We start from the raw sequence: 24,349 nt of genomic DNA on the forward strand, positions 1-24,349 counted from the left end.
CGTCAAATAAGCTTTGTCTGCATGAATTTTCATTTAGATTCATACAAGTGTATATATTAAGGAAGCATAGCAGATGCAGTTTAACAAGGGGAATTATATTAGTTAGGATATGTTGAATAAAATCAAAATATGTGTATGTATCCCAAAAAATGCCCCTGGAAAATATTAAATATTTTTTTATATAAAATTGAGAATGGAAATGGGGAATGTGTCAGAGACAACAACCCGACCAAAGAGCAGAAAACAGCCGAAGGCCACCAATGGGTTTTCAACACAGCGAGAAAATCCCGCACCCGGAGGCGGGCTTCAGCTTGCCCCTTAACAAAAATGTGTACTAGTTCAGTAAAAATGTACCTCATACTAAACTTTAAAACATATAAATGAATTAAAATAAAAAATCATACAAGACTAACAAAGGCCAGAGGCTCCTGACTTGGGACAGGCGCAAAAATGCGCTTGTTTTTAATAAAATAGTTGTTTTTATTATATGGTAATGATTGTTTATTGGCTGCTTGACATCCAGTTGGAACTATTTATCCATACTAAGGATCAACATAATGAGTGAGGTGAATATTTCAACAACATCATGAGTAAGATAGTTTTATTGCTATGCATGTAGACCTCAATGTATTAAAATATTCCTTTAAAATACCTGTCAGTACATTCACATGCATTATTCTGACTGATCAAAATACTCTTTCCTTTTGCTCCTAAAAGCTGCAATGCATTTTATTCTCTTTAGCTTGACTAGAAGTGGTTGAACTAATTACACATTCCTAATTATTATGAGCATGCTAATCACAATACCACCACTTTGGTGTCGAACGTTGGAACTCTTAAATTTTCCCTTACAAAAGAGTTCTGTTTGCATGCCAATAGACCAACAAGGGGATATGGGGTTTCATCAAAATAAGGTAAATCTGTGATTTTTTTTTAAAATTCATGGGAATTTAATATTAATTTCATCCAAGATAGATGGGTCTATGTCTGTTGAAACAATGATCGGTGCACAGACACTAGACGTTCTATCAATAGTAATGAAATATGGGCAATGGGAAGAAAATAGTGTCCATGTATATAAAAGAGCTTTTACTACTGATAGAACGTCTAGTGCCTGTGATCGGGGATGACGATGGTTCTTACAAATGTTGATGTGATCATGGTCATCTAACGAAAGATTTTTGATTTTTGTCTCTTAGAACAGCCTTATAGGTAAAACGAGATGCATTTCGGATAACTGAGTGTTCAATAACTACATGTCCATGGCAATAAGCTGACACAACTACATGTTGGCATCCCGATTTTTGACCTATTATTTACACATCGATTTATCACACGTGCGTTTGAATTGATCGAAGCAATATATGTGTTAGCGGCAATAAGTGAAATTAGGCATTAAGTTGTAATCCTAGTCAATAAGCTAACGCCTAGGCAATACGTATATTGCCTAAATAGTGTTAGACATTAATCTTAAATCCTGAAAAATTTGTCCGGGCATTAATCTTAATGCCTAAAATGTAAATGCGAGTAAATAAAAAAAACATTTGTTCAAAGTTAAAACACAGTTGGTACATAATAACATGATAAGAACTGAAGTTTAAAAAGTCACCAGTTCTGACCACTTTTATTTTTAAACTCGGGTATAACCAAAGCTGTAAATTCACGACCATTGTGATAATGCAGTTTATGGGACGCGCTAAAAAATAAAAACATTAAAAATATGAAACCCTTAATTAAAACAAAAGTCACCTCTATTTAAGCTCATTTTGACGTACAAAATCTAATGTTAAAAACTTTTTTAAGTTGATTTTGGTATGCTATAAGACATTTATAACTTCCATTTTGGTTTGATTGGAAATCCATTATATCAACCTGTCCTCTACTGTTGAACTCTTCGGATAAAATGACCAAGTGTATATCAATATTTGGAATACAATTTAAAAAATACTTTCAATCAAGAACATTTTATCGATTGTATATCTACTTGGAAGATTAAAAAAAATCCTAAAATTCACTTATTGCCTGAAATGATGTTTGGCAATAGGCTGAATAGTCATCATTATAATTCAGGAAATAAACTTAATGCCTGAAAATTTCAGGCAATAACTTAATGCCTAGGCGTTAGCTTATTGGCTAGGATTCAAGCTTAATGCCTAATTTTACTTGTTGCCGCTAACATATGCACATGAAAAACGTCTGTGTAAAAAAAAAATTCAAGGAGCGACATGCGGCCCAAAAATTTGCGGAAGCGGTAATTATTTTTTGTTATTGAAAAGTCAATTTCTCCAAAACAGGAGCGGGAAAATCAAAAGAACTATTAATTAAATTGGTGTGGCCTAAACACACCTATCTAGACATAATGCATTGTCGGTATACAAATTATATGCTTGACTGGGTAAAGTCATTTAATTTGATATTTCCAGTCACCCTGAAAACTGTCAAATATACTTCCTAGTTGATATTGTTAATTACTGGGACGCTATTCCTGGTGCAAGGTACGTCTTTTAGAAAGTATTATAACTATATCTTAATATTTGTTCATATTTCCGAAATATGTAATTAAGTTAACTTAGTAGTAACGTAAATTTTCGCGTAGTTCTAATACAGATATAAGCACATTATAAAGAGCGTCATTTGGATTATCGAGGACTCAGTCTGTCTGGATTCATTTATATATAGAAGAGTTTATTGGTCTAAGAAGTATGAATTTGATCGCTTGATTGATTGTTGGTTGCTTAACGTCCAGTGATGAGTTTATCGAAGAAAAGTTTTGTCAACAGCAAAATTTACAGAATGACAGTTTGAACAATATCTTTCAATATCAAGTATACATGTGACAAAATTATACAGGTTTGTAAATGTCACCATCACAATACAATAAACATTGAGACATAAAAGAAAATCAATGAAGGCGTGTTAGTCAGTAGTTGATTTTGAAAGAACAAAATGTCCTCTATCTGTTTCTCTTGAAAATACTATTTTGTCGGTTAAAAAAAATATATTATATCAAATCATTATCTTAAGTAGCATTTACATCGAAATTATCAAACGTTTGTCGTGTTTAGTTTTTCGAACAATTTTCACTTTCATTAAAAAGGGTCTGCATTTTGTAAAGTAATCTTCTTCAAGCTCGGCCCGTAGAGTGGTTCGTTGAGAGTAACAGTTGCGAAGTCTACTTTCATTAGACGTTCACATTTTTATTCTATAGAGATTTTAGGAATATATCGCTCATCAGATGATATAAAAAATTGAAACGAAAACTATTACATATCTTAATTGATAATGCCGAAAATCATTTTGAAAAAGAGAGGCGAAAGATACCAAAGGGATATTCAAACTCATAAGTCGAAAACAAATTGACAATCCCTAGGCAAAAAACGAAAAACGACGAAAAGACAGACACCAGTACATAAAACACAACATCGAAAACTAAAGACTGAACAACACGAACCCTGCCAAAAAATCGATGGTGCTCTCAGATGCTCCGAAAATGTAAGCAGATCTTGCCCCACATGTGGCACCCGTCGTGTTGTTCATGTCAGAACTGCTTATTCGGTAGGTCACACACGAGGAAAAGAAGACGGGATTGTGCTTACAAAAGGAACATATCCGTCGTCATCTGTGATAAAGATATTCCATAACGGTCAACCAACTCCTGATGGCGTTCGTTAAATTTTCGAAGGGGAGATTTCAACTTCACCAGAGACTGACAGCCCAATTTAATATACATAACGATCAACTTCTTGATTCTTTGTGTGAAATTGCATAAATGATTAATAATTGTGTACAATGGCTTCGAAATAATATTTCCAAACAAAAATGTGCCATTGGCAAATTTGTCAAGATAAGTTTAATTAACCTAGGAAAGAAATACACATGTGTGATCGACAGTCTGAAAACATAATTGTATAGAGCTAGGTCTACAAATTTAAGCTGATGCGTATCGTGTAGATGATAACATCTTTAATGCAATAACACACTCAATTAAAAGTTTCTAGAACGTATTTTTCTCTTGAAACCAAGAACATGTTGTCTGCTAAATATGTTTGCAGTTAAAAGACCCATTGCAGCAAAATTATACAAGTCATAGTGAACCGAAGAAGATAAGTTTAACCTCATCATAAATTACCCTTGTTATATTAATATCCTTGTATATAGTAACCCCCTTTCAAAGAAATCCTAGAAGAGTAAACACGTTTTATAGGAATCAAGGTATTGATTGTGCGATACATATGCAGGTGCTTCGCCAGGAATGTTGCTGAATAAAGATGAATACATTTAACCTCAATTCTTTTCTAATCATATTCTGTAAAATAAAATTAGGCTGTTCCCTAAAATATCGTATTTTACAACAATCCGCGCTCTACTGGTGTTGTTCCCTGAATTTTAAAATTACCCTACATTCCCTCATTGAATAAGTCAACGAACATTCATTGTGTGTGTATGAGAGAGATTGATTTTTTTTTCTTTTGTTAAATAGATTGTTTGATTCTAAATTTCTTGAATAAAATTATTTGTGTCTGAAGGGAAGTAATAAAGTAGTTTGCTTATATTAAAACAAGTGATAAAAAGCATTGTTTAATAACATCTTGATTCTTTGTTAATGAAAAACTAGTAAGTTTTTTTTTCAATTTTATTTGAAAAAAAAATTGGTTGCCACGTTAAAAAACATGCCTTCTCAAAACAGCGCCCGCTATGTATTCCCTTCACAAGTAATCATAACGTATTTTAACAATCTGTAGTAATCTAATATCCAGGAAGCAAAAAATAACAAAAAAAATACATTGAGACATGAAAGAAAAATAAGGGAAGATAATTACTCATTAAAATGAATGAAACAAAACAACAAAAAGTAACTAAAGTGATAACTGTGGTTTAAGTGCAAATCAGGTTATCTCTTTATCACATCAATATATGATTGTCTCGAAAATAAACGTGATATTTCCTTGTGCTTAAGGCAGATACTGTTATAGCGTTTTTTATTCTTGTGATAACTTCTTTAATAGACATAAGGATAAATTGCAAAACACCACAAATCTGTTATTGGTTAGCGACAACAAAGGTCTTATTAATACGACTTAGAAGATAAATATTTAGGGCTTCAAATGGGCAGTGGATATCTAAAGCACGTTCTTACTCATCATTTATTTTTTTCTTCTGTTTGACATTGGTTTATGTAATTTTACCACATCATCAGTGCTAACTGAGGAGACCTGTTTTTGTGTGTCGCTTCACTGTCTTTCAGAAAAAAAATCAATAAATATTGCTCTTTACCCGAAAGGAAATATGCAAACTGTAGGTAGGTTTTTTCATCCTCCTTAACGATTTTTCATTTTGGGTTAGTTGGGAAATTATTCGAAAATCAAATGTTATGACTAATTATAATGCTGTTAGTCTTGTCTACCTTCGCATATATAACCATTTTTACAAATATTAAAGACGGGTGGGAAAACTCAATTTCTATAATAAAATCTATCAAAGAATTTTAATAAACACTAACTATGGTTGATGAGCTATGATAATATTTTATATATTGGCATATACATTTAAATGGAAATTAAGAAAATATAAACAATGACTCTTCATTTAAAGAATCCTCCAAGGTTACTTCTAGTGTTTCTAAAATGTATCTGCAGAACCCCATAATAATATCGGAATCGACTATTTTTAGCTCACCTGGCATAAAGGGCCAAGTGAGATTTTCTCATCACTAGGCGTCCGTCGTCCGTCGTCGTCGTTAACTTTTTACATTTTGAACTTCTTTTAGAGAACCACTGAATGGAATGAAACCAAACATGGCATGAATGTTCCATATGAGGTGCTGACCAAGTGTTGTTACTTTGAAGCCGATCCATCATCCAAGATGGCCGCCAGCGGGGGACTTAGTTTAACATAGGACCCTATGGGAAATACATACAAATGTCTTCTTTTAAAGAACCACTGAATGGAATGAAACCAAACATGGCATGAATGTTTCTTATGAGGTGCTGACCAAGTGTTGTTACTTTGAAGCCGATCCATAATCCAAGATGGCCGCCAGCGGGGGACTTAGTTTAACATAGGACCCTATGGGAAATATTTACAAATGTCTTCTTTTAGAGAACCACTGAATGGAATGAAACCAAACATGGCATGAATGTTCCTTATGAGGTGCTGACTAAGTGTTGTTACTTTGAAGCCGATCCATAATCCAAGATGGCCGCCAGCGGGGACTTAGTTTAACATAGGACCCTATCCAGGATTTTTGAAAAAGGGAAGGGGGTATTCCAAAAAACACAATATAACGAAAACATTTATAGAAATAATGAGAAAATGAGATTTGTTTTTTTTTGGCGGTCAAAACAGGGAGGGGGCATAATACCTTTTCACTACGCCTTTTGATTTGCCTCTTGGTATCATGATTTCCAGCATTTTTGGTTAATGGTGTGAGATCTGAAATTGCTATAGTAATTAAAGATGAGACTAAAACATAAACACGGGTTTTAAACCAAATGTGTAATATTGCAAGATATACATATATATAAATAAGAAGATGTGATATAATTGCCAATGAGCAAAACCCAACCGCTTAGTTAGCTATAAAAGGCCCCAAAATGACAAATGTAAAACAATTCAAACTAGAAAACTAACTGCCTGATTTATGTAAAAAACAATGAACAAAATGCAAATATGATATATAGCAACAAAACGACAACCACTGAATTACAGGCTCCTGACTTGGAACAGGCACATACAGAATATGGCGGGGTTAAACATATTTGCGTGGCTCAACCCTCCCCCTTACCTTGGACAGTGGTGTAACAGTACAACTTATGAACAAACTATAAAGGAGTTGAAAAGGGCTTCACTCATCAGATCGATACAAAGCAGAAAAACAAGTAACAAAACACAACCCGGACGTGGCAGGGTAATTTATACACCCCTACAACATATGTTTAAGGAGATATAGGAGGGTGTGGATGGGGTTTACAGAATAGAGAATAATGGGCAAAATGTGCTGAATAAAGGGCAAGACATTTAAAGAATAGAGAAAAATGGGCTAAAAAAATAAAAAATAGAGAATAATGGGGTACTTAAATATAAAGAATAGAGAATAATAGGCAAAATGTATAAAGAAAAGAGAAAAATGGGCTAAATAATTATAGAACACAGACATGATCCCCCCAATCCAGACCCTCATAAAGAGAATGGTTTTTTATATGTCAATCTAAACATAAATATAAAAAGATGTGTTCTTAAATATTAGCCAAGTTGCAAGATAGTAGGTCAAACTTAGCTTAAATAATATCCTGAATGCTTTCATCATCCAGAAGTTTAATAACGGCCTTTTGAGCCATAAACAATGCATGTATCATCATTTGACATGAATGGGCAACGTATTCGACGGATACCCTTTCATATTTACAACCATCCCATGGACACATTCTTCTTGTATTTTTCATATGGGAACTTTCTCCCTCTGAACCATTTGTTTATCAACATGTTTATGCAAACCACTATCTTCCCGATTCTTTATGGACATTGGGATGGAGAAACAATTAAGTTTTTAGTGTTGGGTACTGTTTTTTTCTCTAATCTTTGTATCCGTCGAATACGTTATTACCATCAAACACAGATCAAGTTCGAATTAAGGTGGCGTGATTTTCACCGTTTTCGAGCAACCCCATTATACTGTTTGTTATTGAATAATGAGAGCACTCAAACCCCGTGGCAATCTCAGTCTAATGACAACATAAAAAAACCAAATGTCATAAAGTTTCAAAGCGAACCTATTGACGTTTTGTTCTCTTAGAAACTTTATGACATAAGTAAAGTGTATAAGTTTCAAAACATTTGATTGAGACAAAGTAAAGTTAGAGTGCGAAAACGGCAATTTCGCCATTTTTTCATTTATAAAGGGACATAACTCAAGAACGGTGAAAGTGAAGCCGACCGAATTCTAACTTGATCTGTGTGGTGGTAATAATGATTTTGTATAAGTTTCAGAACATTTGGTTGTGGCAAAGTAAAAATAGAGAACGGAAACCAATGTCGGGACGTACGGACGGAGAAGGGTAAACCGTAATGCAATCACGGCGTAGGCATTAAACACCAAGCACAAAATCTGTATATATCATCAATACCCGATATCATTAAAAGAATTTTAAAAGTATACATGTTTTAATCCATGAAAAAATCAAATAACCAGCAACTTCTCCAAAAGGGCAGTGGTACATGTTTTTACTCCACAGAGGGACTCTAGAAGTGCATTTCGTTACCATATTCTCTTGTAACAGTTGTTTGTCGAAAGTTTTTTCGGTTGATGATATTTCAGCATTGGTTTTGATCCATGACATTTTCCTTAGAGTTGGGTACTTTTACAATGTGCATCTTGAATTATCTTTTTGTTGCAACATATTAAAAGTTGAATTTTGTAAAATAAAAAAACATATTGCCATTGTTATGGGCAAAGTTTTGTTGCTAGGGAAGAACTACAATGAATTTGCCAAAAAAAAAAGTTGCATTACATTGTGTACATTTAAACAGTGTATAAATGTATAATTTACTTCATGTTAAACAGGTTTGATCTTAAATATAAATAGATATTTAGCATATATTTAATTACTTTATCTCCACCATAATATACTGATTGCCATAGGCAGCAAAATATACGAGATAGACCCAAAATGCCACCATTTCAGAAGATCTGTAGGTATAGAGTTACAACATGACAAATTAAATGAAATTTGGGGGGTGGGGCCTAAAACGGCCCTTATCGCCCCTTGTTCTTTTGTGCCGTGAAGTTCTTATCGTTTACTCTTTTGTGCCAGCAATTAGTCAACAAATCAATCACATCATTGGCTTTCACAAATCTGGGTTTGTGCGTTCATGATGAAGGAAAAACCAGTAAACGCTTCGGATGCACGGAATATGTATAGTGGTTGTTTTCATTTCCTAACTGGAAAATGTATAAACATGAAAGAGAAGATGATAATGGAGCATAAATTAAATAAATTATTCCAATAAAACAGATGAACAAAATATAAAATGAACGAAAAGACAAACAACAATAACAAAACATTAAATAAATCAATATCACGGTACGTATAGTGTCCGGCTGGGATCGTGGTTTTTTGAGTGATTTGATCGGGTTTTTTCGAGTGTGACCACTTTTTTTCGAGTGGATACATGTATGATCAAAAATGTAAACAAACAGACTTCCTTTCTGGTAAAACGTGAAAAAAGATACTAGAACCTTATATACCAGTTCATAGAAGATAAATTAGTATTTTTGATAAAAAGATGTTATCAACCCTACATTATTTTGCTTTCAAAACTTTTAATTTAGCCTTACAATGCTTTATTCCAAAATATAGATTAAAGCCATTTTCATACACATACCAAATTGATGCAAATGTCAACGGAAATGTGCACATGGAATCTACATATACTTCGATATACAGCCACTTTACAAGAAATGCTTGTTTTTGCATTGAAAATGACATTTTTGAGAGTAAATTCATTTTTATATGTCCGTTTTTTTTCGAGTGTGACTGTCCTTGTTTTTTATTGAGTGAAAAAACTAAATTCCTATGGCTTAAAATGTAATATGTCAGTGCATTTAAGTTTAAAAAACAATGAAAAAGTTCAAATAAAAGTATTTTTCAAGGCACGAAACAATGCATTAAACCAGTTTGATAATGCTGTATTAACACATACATTTCATAAAAAGTCATTGTTCATTTGAATTAAGAAATCTTCATGTTAGTGTACCGATATGGATTTCATACAGTAAATATTTCGTGATGTAAACAATCTTTCTCAGACATATTGGACTGAACCGTACTTACACACAGAAAATATATCCTTAATGTTTCATTTACTATTTGTCTTGATTGTAATATTAGCTATCTTGGTGTAATCAGAGTTTACAGAATTTTACACCGGTGTTGAAATTCTATACACTCTGAGGAGCAGCCGAAGGTCGTAATCATTTTCAACACCGGTGTAAAATTCCGTACAACCCTGATTGCAACAAGATAACGAATTTATTTTTTATTTAGCGTTCGTTTAATATTTTTATTCCCGGGAATAAAATTGAAAAAAAAAATCTTATGACGAACTTCCACCACACATTTTTCAACACCGACGCTGTTGTGCATTGTCAAATATTACCCCCCCCCCCCCTTTTTTTTTTTTGTTGAAAATTCGAAAATTTTATCATTTGCACAATATCGAGAATATTTTTTTTCCTCACTTGGATTTTTTTTTTTGGAACAAAATTTTATTTGTATTAATATAAATTTTTTTTATTATTATTTTTTCCAAAATTTTAATTTTCATGATTTTGGGAAAAATCTTAATTTTTTATAGCATAACATTATAAAGTGTTGTTTTCATTTTTATTAGATATTCCATTTAATTCAGATATTATTGTAATTTGTTAATTTTTATTTGGTCGAGACCCTCTTTTAGTAGAATATTTGGGTTTATATTCAATTTTTCTGATTGTTTACTCCTTTTCCTTAGTTTTCTTGCTCGTATGTTTTTTCGTCACTGTAATATAAATCAATCATAAAATATTATTGAATGTAAAAACAAATGTATAGCATGCAAAGAAATTAAAAAAAATATGTAAAACGGACCCATTGATTTCTTATATATCGTAATACTGCTAGGTTATGGTAAAATGTTTTCATAGCAGAAATTTATCATTAAATTGAAAAAGTTTAAAATTGAATCAACATTGTAATATGTTTTTTGGTGAATTATTGGGAATGTATAATATTTTCCTTCAATTAATTACAGTTATTAACTAGAAAAGTTAGTTTTTAAGGTCAAGAATGCCTTATTTCTTATTCACATTTCCTTAAAAAAAACCCGGACCATTACTTAAGAACCCGGACGTTTTAACTGTTGCTCTCGAAAAAAACCAACACTCAATTTAGGTTAAATACGACGAAATTGTGCGTCTTTTGTGCTCAAAACATGTATAGTATTCCAAACAAGATGAACAGTCATGAATAAAAGTATTATAATTGCGAAAAAGCAGTTAATTGACCTGATCGCATTTTTTATCACTCGAAAAAACACGATCTACACTCGAAAAAACACGATCTCCGCCGGACACTATACCTACCGTGAATATATTTAATTTAAAAAATGAAATATTTTCACCTACTGTTTCATTTTCATCAAAACTTGTTATTTCACAAGACATTTTCACATTCTATTCTAGCAGAACGTTAGTTTCGGTTCTACATGCTGGATGTCACAACTCTCAATATGCTGTCCGTGTTACTTATCCAAGCAACTGTGCTGTTGACTGTTACAGCTCAAAGTAAGTAGATTGACTGCTTAGTAACAGTGAAAGTTTCATATGTCAATAAAAAAATTAATTTGTTTTCTTATTACAACGTTTTGATAATATTATCTTACTCCAGATGTTCAGAATGCTTAATTGTTTTTAATCTGAATGATGTTCGTTTAAATATTTTCATTTCCGTACTCAATGTATATAAAGTGCGAATCCAGTTAGCTCATTTTCACTGTTGTATGCGAGTATGTCTATTGTAGAATAAAGGATGATAGGAAAAACTGCGTATGTTTACTTTTTGAAAATACAAAATAATAGATTTGAATGTATGTTTAAACAGAATTTCATTAGAATATAACTTTTTAATGTATAATAACAGGATTAAAGTCCAGAAAAGTGTTATTTAAGCAGCAGAATCCATAATATTGATTACTGAATGCGATTCATTTTAACTATAGATGCGATGAATTATCACTGTAAGTGCAATCATTTCTGATGTGGAATTTTTGGAAGTGCGATGAATTTTCATTGTCGTTTTATATGATTATTCGACATACAACAACTGAAATAGTTTTTGAATGACTTTAATATTGATGATATTTACAATTTGAAATGCAAGCTAGTCGTAGATGCTTACTTGAATATACACGGGTATAACCACGTTCATATCATGAATATTCAAATATTGTTGGTGAGTTTACTATTAGCTTGTCATGGATCCGAAAATTTACTGGAGCAGAACATCCATGAATATAACGTTTTTCTTCGACGAATTTTTTTTGAAAAGTTTTATAACTCTTAAAAAAGCTTTGATAGGCTTTTGCACAACGAACAGTACAAGAATGTACAACGAACGGTACTAAAGAAAGAAAACAAACTACAAAGAGAATGAATCGTACAGTGTCAAAATTCTGAGGTCAGTTTTTCAAGTAAATGTCTTCAAATAAAATTAAAACAACGGGTTTCTCATTCGTATTATGTATTTTAACAACAACAAAGCACAAAATACACGGTCGCATTTAGTTAAAGAGCCAACCAACTATGCTGTATTTGTAGTTTAATCAAGTTTGAGTTACACATAGTGTTTGTTTCGCGATGTCTACAAGTAATTCACAGACCTGTCTATTTAAAATAGTCACATGGTGTTCATGTAATATAAATGATATACAATGCTGCCAGGAGCAGTAAACTTTGTTTTCATAAACATTGAATACATAACTGAACAGCTAGTCAATTAGTCTTTGGTGTAAATATAAGAACGGTATATCTACCAACATTGGTTCGCGATGTAGCGATTAACGTCCGGAATCAACTGTACGGCGGTTATACCCCGTGGTATAGAACCATTTAAACATGTAACAATAAACTGTTTTCAATATTTCTTTGTATTCTCACAATTGCGTATTGGCGTATTTGTAACACCGACTTATAAGAAATTCAAGCATATTTAAGGTGACTCGACTGATGCTCGAACTTTCTATACTGTATAAGATTTATACACAATGGCATGATAAATATCAATTATCCAGTCATCCAAGCGTCAATTGTTTGTGCAAGATGAAAACGTTTCCACTCATTCAATCGTGAAATGAAGATCGTTTTGTGAATGCTCTTTGTTATCTCAAATGCATCCATTAGAGCTATTTTCCTAACGCTTGTAGTTTAAAGGTTTGGTTGGCTTGCTTGCTTTGTTTGTATCAACGTTTGCTCAATCTTAATTACAATGCTTAGGCAACATTTACACAATCAAGGCCAACCACACCTTTTAACTACAAGCATTGGGAAATTAGCTCTAATGACGTTTAATTTATTAGTATGCGATGTAGATTTAGACCGAAACAGAAACTTTGCTTTTCCGGTTACGTGGATTGGCTTAACTGTCCAAGATATATGTATTTAATGATGACGTGTCATAGGAAGGAATAAATTTTCTTTCATATAGATCAGGACAAATTATTTGAGAAAATAGAATTGACTATATTAGCAATAAATACCATGTTTAAGGAATTTATTGATATATTACCTCAGACTTTCACTCACTAAGTATGCATATATAATCAATCCTTCTGACTTCATAAATTTTGTTAGAGAGTCGGCTGAATTAAGACTTTATATAATGAAAATTAATTAATTTTTTTCTGTGAAAATGCATCGCATATACAATAGAAATGAATCGCCCTACAGTGAAAATGAAAGTCTGGTATCATTATTCGACAGTTAACATGAATTGCATAACGAAAACAGCATAGTGGAATTTGATTTAATATCAACAAGCTGAATAACAAAACCTGTTTTAAGTTAAACAACATGAATAATCATGTTAAAAGGTACATTTTTCTGCAAATGAAACTTAACTGCTACTTTTAAATCTCTTGCACGCTCTGTTTGTGCACTATTCTTAATATTTATCTATTTGTGTATCAGTTTAGCACCTGGATGGCTGTAGGCGCGACGAAAACCCGTCCGCATCTCATTCCTATATTATGAATTTTAAAAAAACAGTACACATTATATATTATTTCTTATTTTATTCAAAAATCTTGAATTTGTCGTCTGTTTATTTATCATTCTACATCAGAAATTCATCACGGATACAGTAAAAATGACATTTTAGGATTCGCACATTACATACACTGGTACTAGAATGAGTTTCATAACAGTGTGGACATGGACATCTGATATTTCAATGATATCGCGTCTGTCACTGGCTGTCGACAACAAAGACTTCACGCAATCACAGTATGTCAGGGGCCTCTCAATGGGGATATCTGAAGGACGCCTTCGGGTGCGGGAGTTTCTCGCTGTATTGACGACCCATTGGTGGCCTTCGGCTGTTGTCTCTTTGACACATTCCCCATTTCCATTCTCAATTTTATAATTACTATTTTACACATGTCCATTCATAAAATAATTTTTTTTTGCATGAAAGTTTATAGGAATTTGTTTTGAATATATTTATATACTGACAGCAAAAAGTTTCTTTTGAAAGAATGAGTATATTCAGAGGTGATATCACAAAGTAATCAAGAGAAAAAAGTAAGAAAAATTCTTTTCTGGCAATAAGTGAAAAATTAAGTAGTGTGTCTGTTTTAAGCAAGTCATGCATTGCAAATCATTCAGTGGATTGGTCAATCGCAAAAAAAAAATGCTTTATTTGTAAACAAACACTAATAGATATAAGAAGATGTGGTATGAGTGCCAATGAGACAACTCTCCATCCAAGTCAAAATTTATAAAAGTAAACCATTATAGGTCACAGAACGGTCTTCAACACGGAGCCTAATACATGCATTGACGGGGGCATAAGTATGCTAAATAATACATGTCCGTATAAGTAAAATGTGTCCGACCTGTTAAATGCAGCTGCTCTGTTGATTTGAAAAACGATTGGACGGATCACAGCGATTTAATTTAGAATTGTTATTATTTTTTTTAATTTGTGTTTCAGTATCTATCCATGAATTAAATATGTTCTCAATACCTTTTATACTAGAATAATTAAACGAGTGCACCCAGTTTATAGGTTATTATTACATTGTTATGTTGTCATAATAACGTGCAAATTATCTCGTGTTACAGTTGACCAGTTTGGTCTTGTGCACATGATTTATTATTCCAAAACATATGTATTGTGAACATATTAAATTCATGGATATATATTGAAACACAAAAACCGAAAAAGAAGTGAGTACAATTATAAATTGTAAGGGGGCGACCATTCCTGATTCAGTTAAAATAAAGGAGGGTTGGCTATGCAAGAGGCTTTTGAAATCAGCATGAATAAAATTTCAAATAAACGTTTATGCAGAATTGTCTCAAATATGCGTCCTCAATTAACAAAAAAAAAATAGTTGAGTAAGACCAAATTCATTGAAATTACCTGCTTAATTTGTAGTAAAAAAATATAGATCCCCTAACTTTTGTTATGCGTATTTAGGTATAACGAAATCTAAAATAAATATCAATGTTTCCACAAAAGCTACTCTGACTCCAATCAACGTAAATTTTGCTCACAAGACCGGATTAATATGCTTCTTGATATTTTCACGAGTTATTTTTTGTTAGAAAGATATTTAAATGTTCACGAGAGTCTGATCGTTGGAGTCTTCGATGGGATTTCAAATTTGTTCCATGCAAAAAATTATGCAGCCCAGAGGACTAAAATGATTTTTTATGAAGGTCCGGGGTTCTTATTACCAACAAAAAATGTTAGTATGAAAGTTGATGGTAGATTACTCTACATCAACTCGTACGAATAAATGTTTTTTTAATTTTTTTTAAGGAGCCACAGAACGTTTGACTGTGCAAGAAAAAACATAACGTTTTTTTCTCGATTACTTGGTGATATCACCTCTGAATATATTCATTCTGTCAAAAGAAACTTTTTGTTGTGAGTATATAAATATATTCAATACAAATTCCTATAAACTTTCATGCAAACACTTCTATTTTATGAATTTTATGAATAGACATGTGAAGAGATAGTAATTATGTATATCCCCATTGAGAGGCCCCTGACATACTGTAATTGCGTGAAGTCTTTGTTGTCGACAGCCAGTGATACACACGATAACATTTAATTAGCATGTGTCCATGTCCACGCTGTTATGAAATTCATTCTAATCTTCTTTTTTTTATTGATAATATTCATTCGTTCGGAATTGGTTATAGTTATCTACCTTGATCTCAATTTTCAACTCTCATAGAAAAAAACAAGTAAGTTTCGGAATCCAAAACTATAAAATAGAAAAAATAAAATAAAAAAAATTTAAACTTAAACTTAGTTTTATATAGTATCTACCAAATTTATGTAAAAATAAGGAGATGTGATATGACTGCAAATGAGACAACTATCCATCAGACACCAACGTACTTGGATGAAAACAACATTAGCTTATCATTCGGCTTTCAACAACGAGAAAACTCATACCATATAGCAAACTATAAATTTAAAGACTATAGATTCACAAATTCTTTTTTTTTTTTTTTATTTTTTTTTTTTATTTTTAATAGATTCACAAATTCTGCGTGCTAAAAAAATAACAAATTTCAAGTCTTTGTTTTGACGCAGTCAGAGTTGCAGCATTCTTCTTCTCGTACTCGACACGAGCACGCTATAACAAAACCGTCGAGACAGATCGCATAGCTAGATAACAAAAAACTACTGTATACAGGGGGACTGTAACTCGTCTATAAGGTTTCCATTGTCATATTTCATTAAGAATTTGGTGGTAAAAGCACATCTTTTATAGTGTCTGCTGACAGTGTTTTAAAAGACTTGGAGCGATTTAGAACTTGGCATATTTTAAAGGCATGTCTATTGTTAAAGACTATATATATCTTTATCTCCAGATGGCTATTGTTCTCTGTCTCGTTTTGGTAACTGTCACATTGCCACACACTTCGAACTTATATTTGTAATATAAAATTACATTTTTTTAATGAAAATATACTATGTAACAAAAAATATTTCAAAAAATCTAATGTTGATTGAAAATTTAATTTTCTACGATAGCCTTCATGGGTGGTGCTCAGTTTTGTGCTACATAAACTATAATAATTGATTATTAAACGTAACTGTATTGGTATAAAATTGTGAATCGCCTAGAAAATAGTCAGCTGTGAAAAACTAAACCTTATTCATTCAACTTCAATCGAATGCTTGTTTGCTGTTTAAAAATTATGATACCTGTGTAATATCTATTTTTTTTTAAACTCTATGCTGGTTATTCATTCACCGACTCATTCATGTAATGACCAAAATAAGAAGATTGCCAATGAGACAACTTTCCATCAGAGACCACATGCCGTAGAAGTTAACGACTGTAGGTCACCGTACGAATAAGCTTGTTCCTAGATCGTCATTGGCAACATCTAATTCTAATTGTTCCTCAAATAGATATAAGAAGATGTGTTATGAGTGCCAATGAGACAATTCTCCATCCAAGTCACAATTTCTAAAAGTAAACCATTATAGGTCAAAGTACGGCCTTCAACACGGAGCCTTGGCTCACACCGAACAGCAAGCTATAAAGGGCCCCAAAAATGACTAGTGTAAAACCATTCAAACAGGAAAATCAACGGTCTAATCTATATAAAAAACGAGAAACGAGAAACACTTATGAACCACATCAACAAACGACAACCATTGAACATCAGGTTCCTGACTTAGGACAGGTGCAAACAAATGCAGAGGGTTCAAACGTTTTTATAGGCGTCAACCTTCACCCTAACCTGAAACAATAGTGTAACATCACAACATAGAAAGACACACTATAAAATATCAATTGAAATGGCTTAACTTAATCAAAAGACATATTAACAAAAACAAGTGAACATACACTGAACGAATAAATTTGATCTATGAAACAATGTAAATACAAAATCAATAAAAAAGGGGGGGGGGGGGTAGATGTAAAACAGTATCAGAAAGACAACCATAACCTTGGACAAAATGCCGCCAAATTAAATAACGTACACAGGTAAATGAAAATAATTTTGTTGTAAGGTATACATGGAGTACGGAAATATTTTTTATAAAATAAATAATTTTGTTGTTCATAGTACGAGAACAAAAGTGAAAATTTATCGTCATACCAAACACTTTTCAAAGGTGGTATATATTAAAAAAAGTGAGACGAGATATAACACTAAATAAGTAAACATTAAATAACAAAAATGCATTACAAATTGTATCAACAGGTCAAATTAACACGAAAGTACGATTTGAGAGTACTCGCAGTTACTGAGTGCCAGTTAAAAGCCAAAAACAATTAATAATAAACAATCATGTTCTTTTCTAACAAGGATTATGCTATTTCGGCGTCATGAAAAAAGGCTACCAAGAGTATAAATTTTAGTCCTATAAAACATGATGCCGTATCCAGTGTATATGGAAAGTGCGAATCGAGAAAAACCGTTTCTTATGTGGAGTAGTGATATTTTCTAACATGAAATTGTAAATATGCAGACACTCCATGAGAAAATTTTGGAAATGAATATGTTTAACAATAAAAAAATATCAATAGATTAAATAAAGATAGATTTATCCATGATAACCACTGCACTGCCTTTATCTGCAGGATTAATGACGATATTGTTGTCGGATCGTAAGTTTTTCAGTGCAGTTTGTTCTTCAGGGGTTAGGTTGTTGTAAGGTTTATTGTTTTCCCTTGAATTTCTAACAATGTCTGATATAAAATTGTCAATAAAGGATTCAAAGGAAGATTGTGTCCTCTGTTTAGCGGATCTCAGATTTTTTTCTAAATAAATGTATGGTTGGTTTTTTTTTTGAGTCACTATCCGAGCTTTCGTTGTTATTTTCCCTCGACGCGAAATGTTCCTTAATGCGGAGACTTCTGGCAAAATTGTAAAAGTCTCATTGCTTGAGGCAGGTCAAGTACAGAAATTAAGGCCTCTCGAGGGAAGAGATGTTTCAGTTTCTGTCAACTGGTGTTTAGATAGATTGACCACAACATTGGAGTGAGTATTAATCTCTTGTGGCTTTCGTTTGAAGCGTCGTCCTCTTTTTCTTCTTTTCTTCAAGATGGTAAAAATATAGAAGGGTGGATGTATACCATCCCTGTGGAATTTCCTTTATTGTCTTTCATGCAGATTTTCAAATTTATGATAGTGATGTCCTTAAGGCGAGCTTCTACAGCATCACAGTTGTCCGATGTGAGATCTTCTTTGCATTATTCAAAAAGAGATAAATTCGCAGTTAGAGTATCGAGATGTTTTGTTTAAGGATGACCATTAAACGCTTGGAGCAATAGTAGAGGTTTTTATCCCATCTGCGAAGTAGGGTTTTTGATGAATTGCTAGGTGTTTGTGGCATGAGCTTTATATGTAATCCGTTGGGAATTATTTCATTTTATACATAATGAACTAAATTAGATAAGTAGTGTTCAGTTCTGATTTTTTTTTTTTTTAATAATCATTGATGCTCATTTTGTAAGTGTTGGAAACTTAAATTCACTGAGATTATGTGAGTAACATAATAAAGGTCATTCAGAGACAAACTAATATAGAAGTCTATAAAAAAAAGACCAACCAGCAAAATGTACCGGATCGTCAAGAATAGGTGATACTGCGCAATTAAGGAAAATATTATAAAAGTCTAAAAATTTGAGCAACGATACTCATATACGATGGTACTATACGAAGAAAGTGTTATAAAATCGTGTCGACAAATATTTCGGCTGAACAAACAGCCTTCGTCAGTGTCAATAATAATATTTTCTCGCGGTTCGAAGTAAAGCGGGAAAATATTGTATTGACGTTATGGGTAATATGCGTATGGTCCAATCAGAGGGGTTGATTTAGATCCGGGTATGTAGTTATGTTTGATTTGTTTGTCACTTTCTAGCCGCCGTTCGTACGTGCATGACTTAAACTTAAGTCATATATATATATGTATATATGTATTCATTTCAAGAAGTTTTGTTTTTTGTCATCTCTCTCGTTATAGAAGGTGAGGTCCGACTACCTTTTTCCTGAGATAGGCTTGTGCATTGTCGTCGGATACAGGTTTCCACTTAACAAAATATGGTTTTTCCTGGACGGCCTCGACTATCCGTGAGGGAAATATTTTGGAAAGATTTAAGAGAGAATGTTCATTTATAATGTATAGAAGCATTGAATAACAACATATTTGTTATTTGTTGTTTAATAGAAACAATATTGTATTTGTTATTATAAAATTACATCCGGCGTCCATCAAATACGGCGGGCTGTCGGCAAATTGATATTTGCGTTTGTGTTGTTTTCTTTATAGGCATATGTAGTATAGATAATACTTTTAACATTACTAGTTGTTTATTTAAAATAGCTCAGTAAGACAGGTAAATTTTGGACTATTAATTAAATCCAAAATATTGAACTTCATCAAACAACACAAAACTCAACTCTATAAACGTGGCTGCGTAGTCATAATGCAGTAGTTTGTATAAATATATGTAAAATAATAGAAGAGCCCTCTATCAAACTGCTAGTACTTTCTGTTGATGCCGTTTGGATAAAGTACATTTAGTTCCTTTATCCAGAAGCTTCCCCAAACCTGTCGCTGGGCATCACTCCGGTGAAAATTCTGTTCAATCACTAGGACTTTTGTGTGGTTAAAGTCAAGTTTATAATCCGACTTAAATGCTGGCTAACTTGGAGGAGTGACTTCTTGAATTGATTGATTGTTGGTTGCTTAACGTCCAGTGGCTAATAATTCATGCATGTTCAGGACGAGAACAAATTAAAAATAAATACAAAAATTATCACATGCATGCTTGCTAGGCTGCTGTGGTTGTCAAATTTTAGTTTCTCATCCAGAGTTACACAGAGTAGCTTGGGTGTAGGACTGTATTTAAATTTAAAGGAGTTGACGATTAATGTTTTTGCTCTGCATCTGAGTTGTCTTTTGAAAATAGACAAACTTCACATTTTTCCAGGTTTACATTAATTCTCCATTTTTGTGTCCACTTTAATAATGTTTTGACATCCTCTGCAGTTTTTTCTTTCATCTTGTTTATGTATTTTCTATGTGCCATAATGTACCATCATCTGCAAACTTGCAGTTTTCTCCTTTGGTGTTATCCATTATATCAGCTATGAAGATGTTAAACAGGGTGGGCGATAGTACTGACATTGTGGCAAGCCGATTTTAGTATCAAACTGTTCTCCCAAGAAATTATTCAGCATACATCTGGCTGTTCTATTTGTGAGGAAGCTGTTTATCCATAACCATGTTATTCCCTTTATACCGAGCTTATGCAACTTGATCATTAACCCATCACGCCATATTGAGTCGTATGCTTTTTCTATGTCCACTAGCCATGCCAGTATTGATTCGTCTTCACTGAAACTATCAGGTATTGTCTGGACTTATCGGAGTAAAGCATTTGTTGTTGGGTGGTTTTTTCTGAACCCTTCTTAGGTTAAATCAATCAATCTGTGACCTTCAATATATGCCACAATGCGTTGTAGTATGACTCTCTCCATTAGTTTGCATATTATGCATGTAAGGCTGATTGGTCTGTAGGAAGAGGAAGAGTAATAGCTGGTTTTCCCAGGTTTTCTTAGGAATTTTACATCTGCCATTTTCCATTCTGTTGGTATTTCCCCTTTCTGCCATATGATATTCATCATGTTTACTATAGCTTCTGTAAAATTATCACATGCATGCTTGAAAAATTCAGCAAACTGCTGAACCGGGCCTGGGTAAGTCCCTGTACGGGGGCGGTATATAGCGTCTTCTACCTCTTCTTTGCTGATTTCTCGATCGAAGGCATCTCTGTGTTGGTCTGTTCCACTATTTTCTTTATAGTTGTTATTTAATTCTATATATTCTTTGTTGATCTTATCATAGAATTCTTTATCAATTGTGTCAGGATTTAGGTGGCACCCTCCAAAGAAGATTTTTTGTAGAAGTTCAACTTTACCTTCATTGTCGAATATGGGATCTTTATTTTTAACAATTAATGGTAGCACTGAGTTATCTTCTGTCTTCCTGGACATCTTTTTGTATGTGTTCCAAAAGTCTTTTGAGTTTTTAGCCTGGTTTAACTGATTGGCGAGGTTGTTACTCCATTTATCTTGTGCCTCTTCTTTTGCTTTGTTAAAGTTATCTTCTGCAGTGATAAGTCTTTGTTTGTTTTATGGTATGTTCCTCAATCTGTATTGTTTCTGGCAGTAAATTATATGTTTTTTTGGCAGATGTAACAGTGCTATTCCAGCAGCATGGTTTTTGATGTTTCCTTGGTTTGATTTCTTTTTATGGAATCATTTCTTTTTGTGTTGTATTTATTATGTAAGAAATGACTGGTAAATATGGTCAAATGAGTGACTGTCTTCTGGTTTGTTTTCCAACCATTTACCCAACCTCGCTCTGTGACATGTTTCCACTCTTCCCAATTTACATTGTTTAATTACCATACTTTCTTTGGTGTTCCCAAATTGCCTTCTGTGCAGACACGTAGATTTGAAAGGACGCTGATATGGTCAGATCTGATGGTCTCATGCGATAGTGTGTCACAACTTATCAAATTGTGTTGAAAACTTAAACTCATCAGCATAAGGTCTAAAACAGAGTCTGAGTTCCTTCTTGTTGGTTGACCATCATTTATGCATATCTTATCTAGTTAGCATATTATCCATTAATTCTCCAGCTTTATTATTCTTGATGTTTCTCCCAACTTGACTTTTGGCATTTAAGTCTCCTGCAATTATCAAGGGTATACTGCCTTTAACATCTTCTAGTTTCATACATAGTTTTTCTGTTTGGTCGGATCTTTCTGGTGGTATGTATGGGCATAGCAATGAAAACTTTTGGCCTTTGTCTGTTGTAAAATTGATTGCTACTGATTCATATTCTAGGCTGTTATAAATGTCTGTTTCAATAGCAAGAAATTTTGCGTTGTTTTCTCTTACGTAAATCGCTACTCCACCACCTTTTTTCCTATTCTGGGTTTATCGAAGTGAATATTTTCCTATCAAAACATATGCAATAAGGGTAGAAAACCCTTCAATTCTTCTTTGGACAATTGTTTTATTTTTTATTTTTACTGTTTTCTTTCACAACATACTAGTATCTTCTTTCGACGTTTGTTTACCTTTAATCATCACATATTTTCCCTATCACTTGTGCGGTGCGGTTGCCTAAGTGTCATGGTTAAGGTCACTGCATACGAAAAAAAAAAACACATTGCTCTTCTATTAGAAAAATATCGCACTAATATTATAAGAAAATATAGCATTATCAATCTAGTACACGTGATTAAGACTTAAACTGCAATCGACCACATGGAAAGTATATTCCACTGTCTTTGTTACATGATTGTCATAGTATTTGTACTCTTCAAAATTATACATTTGTAGATCGTGGAAATAGGTATGTTGTGTTTTGCATACTGTTTTTTGTTTTTCTGGTCTTTTTTCGTTTTTTGCCATGACGTTGTTAATATTTTTTCGTCTTATGAGATGTCCTTTTGTTATCTTTCGCCTCTCTTTTTCATTTTATCCATATGTCTATTTTCTCGTATAAATACAACATACGTACACAATGCATGGAAGTTAAACAGACGTCTTTTCTGTTAAATAAGTCCCTTTTTAAAAAGGAAAAAACAATGATTATTTACCGAAAAATCTTCTTCTATTCATTCGTCAGCGATTTTCCCACTATGCATCTCGTTTACAAAAGAAACTATTGCTTCCCAACACAAGAAACGGTTTTTCCTTCGGCATGATACAGGATGTCCTTCTCGTATAATCTATGATGGCATCATACTATTTCCCAAACAGGAGGGATTGAGGTTTATTTTCATATGTTGAAGGCGTAATCTTTCGATCAGTTTAATTGAGGTCTGGAACTGGCATGACAGTAACTGCTAGTAGTCCTTTGTTAATTTATGTTGATCATTGACATTTTGCTTAGTTTCTTCTGTTACCTATTCGAACTTCTTTTAAACTTGATTTTACTGTGCGTATATTGCTGTGTGTTTGTTTATTCCACATAAGCTACAGGTATGGGGAGGGGATCTCATAAAACATGTTTAACCCCGCCAATCCCAACTTATGAACCTCTAGCCTTTGTTAGTGTTGTGTGACTGGTTTTTTTTTTATTTTGGTTCATTTATATGTTAAGGAGTTTAGTGTGGCGTCCATTTCGCTGAACTAGTATACATTATTGATAAGGGGCCAGCTGTAGCCGCCTCCGGGTGAGGGATTTTCTCGCTGCGTTGAAGACACACAGATTGGTTGCCTTGGACTGTAAGAGTTATTATACCTTGAACAAAGACAAGGGTTCAGATTTAATTTGAAAATTACCAATCTTTAAATCAAGTCGAAAAATGTTACATTGACCCTGTCCGCCTGAAACAAATAGGGATTAACTAGCTAGTTTATATCATCTGAAACTCAATCAGAATTAATCATTATGGCAATAAAAGCTGTTCCTCAAAACACCACCTTGCGACCCAGAATAGACACAGTCTTGCAGTTAAAGGTTTTAGTTCAGAAAATAGCACGATCATTGAAATCTGAGGTCTCATTACACGTATTAGCTTG

The 24,349-nt window shown here is 33.1% G+C and overlaps 1 protein-coding gene across 2 annotated transcripts in view; it reads left to right on the forward strand.

Moving 5' to 3' along the window:
- Positions 1-2,447: 2,447 nt before the first annotated feature.
- LOC127724556 (receptor-type tyrosine-protein phosphatase T-like) overlaps positions 2,448-24,349 on the forward strand; it is a 177,609-nt gene continuing 155,707 nt past the window's right edge. The window contains exons 1-2 of one of the 2 annotated variants that reach the window (XM_052231547.1): positions 2,448-2,495; positions 11,222-11,320. In XM_052231547.1, coding sequence (XP_052087507.1) covers positions 11,242-11,320 — 79 coding nt within the window. In that variant the 5' untranslated portion in view covers positions 2,448-2,495; positions 11,222-11,241. Of the gene's footprint in view, positions 2,496-11,218; positions 11,321-24,349 lie in introns of both variants that reach the window. The other variant, XM_052231540.1, reaches the window with a different exon arrangement.

The sequence above is a fragment of the Mytilus californianus genome, unplaced genomic scaffold, assembly GCF_021869535.1.
Source record: "Mytilus californianus isolate M0D057914Y unplaced genomic scaffold, xbMytCali1.0.p SCAF_1, whole genome shotgun sequence".
Classification (NCBI taxonomy): domain Eukaryota; kingdom Metazoa; phylum Mollusca; class Bivalvia; order Mytilida; family Mytilidae; genus Mytilus; species Mytilus californianus.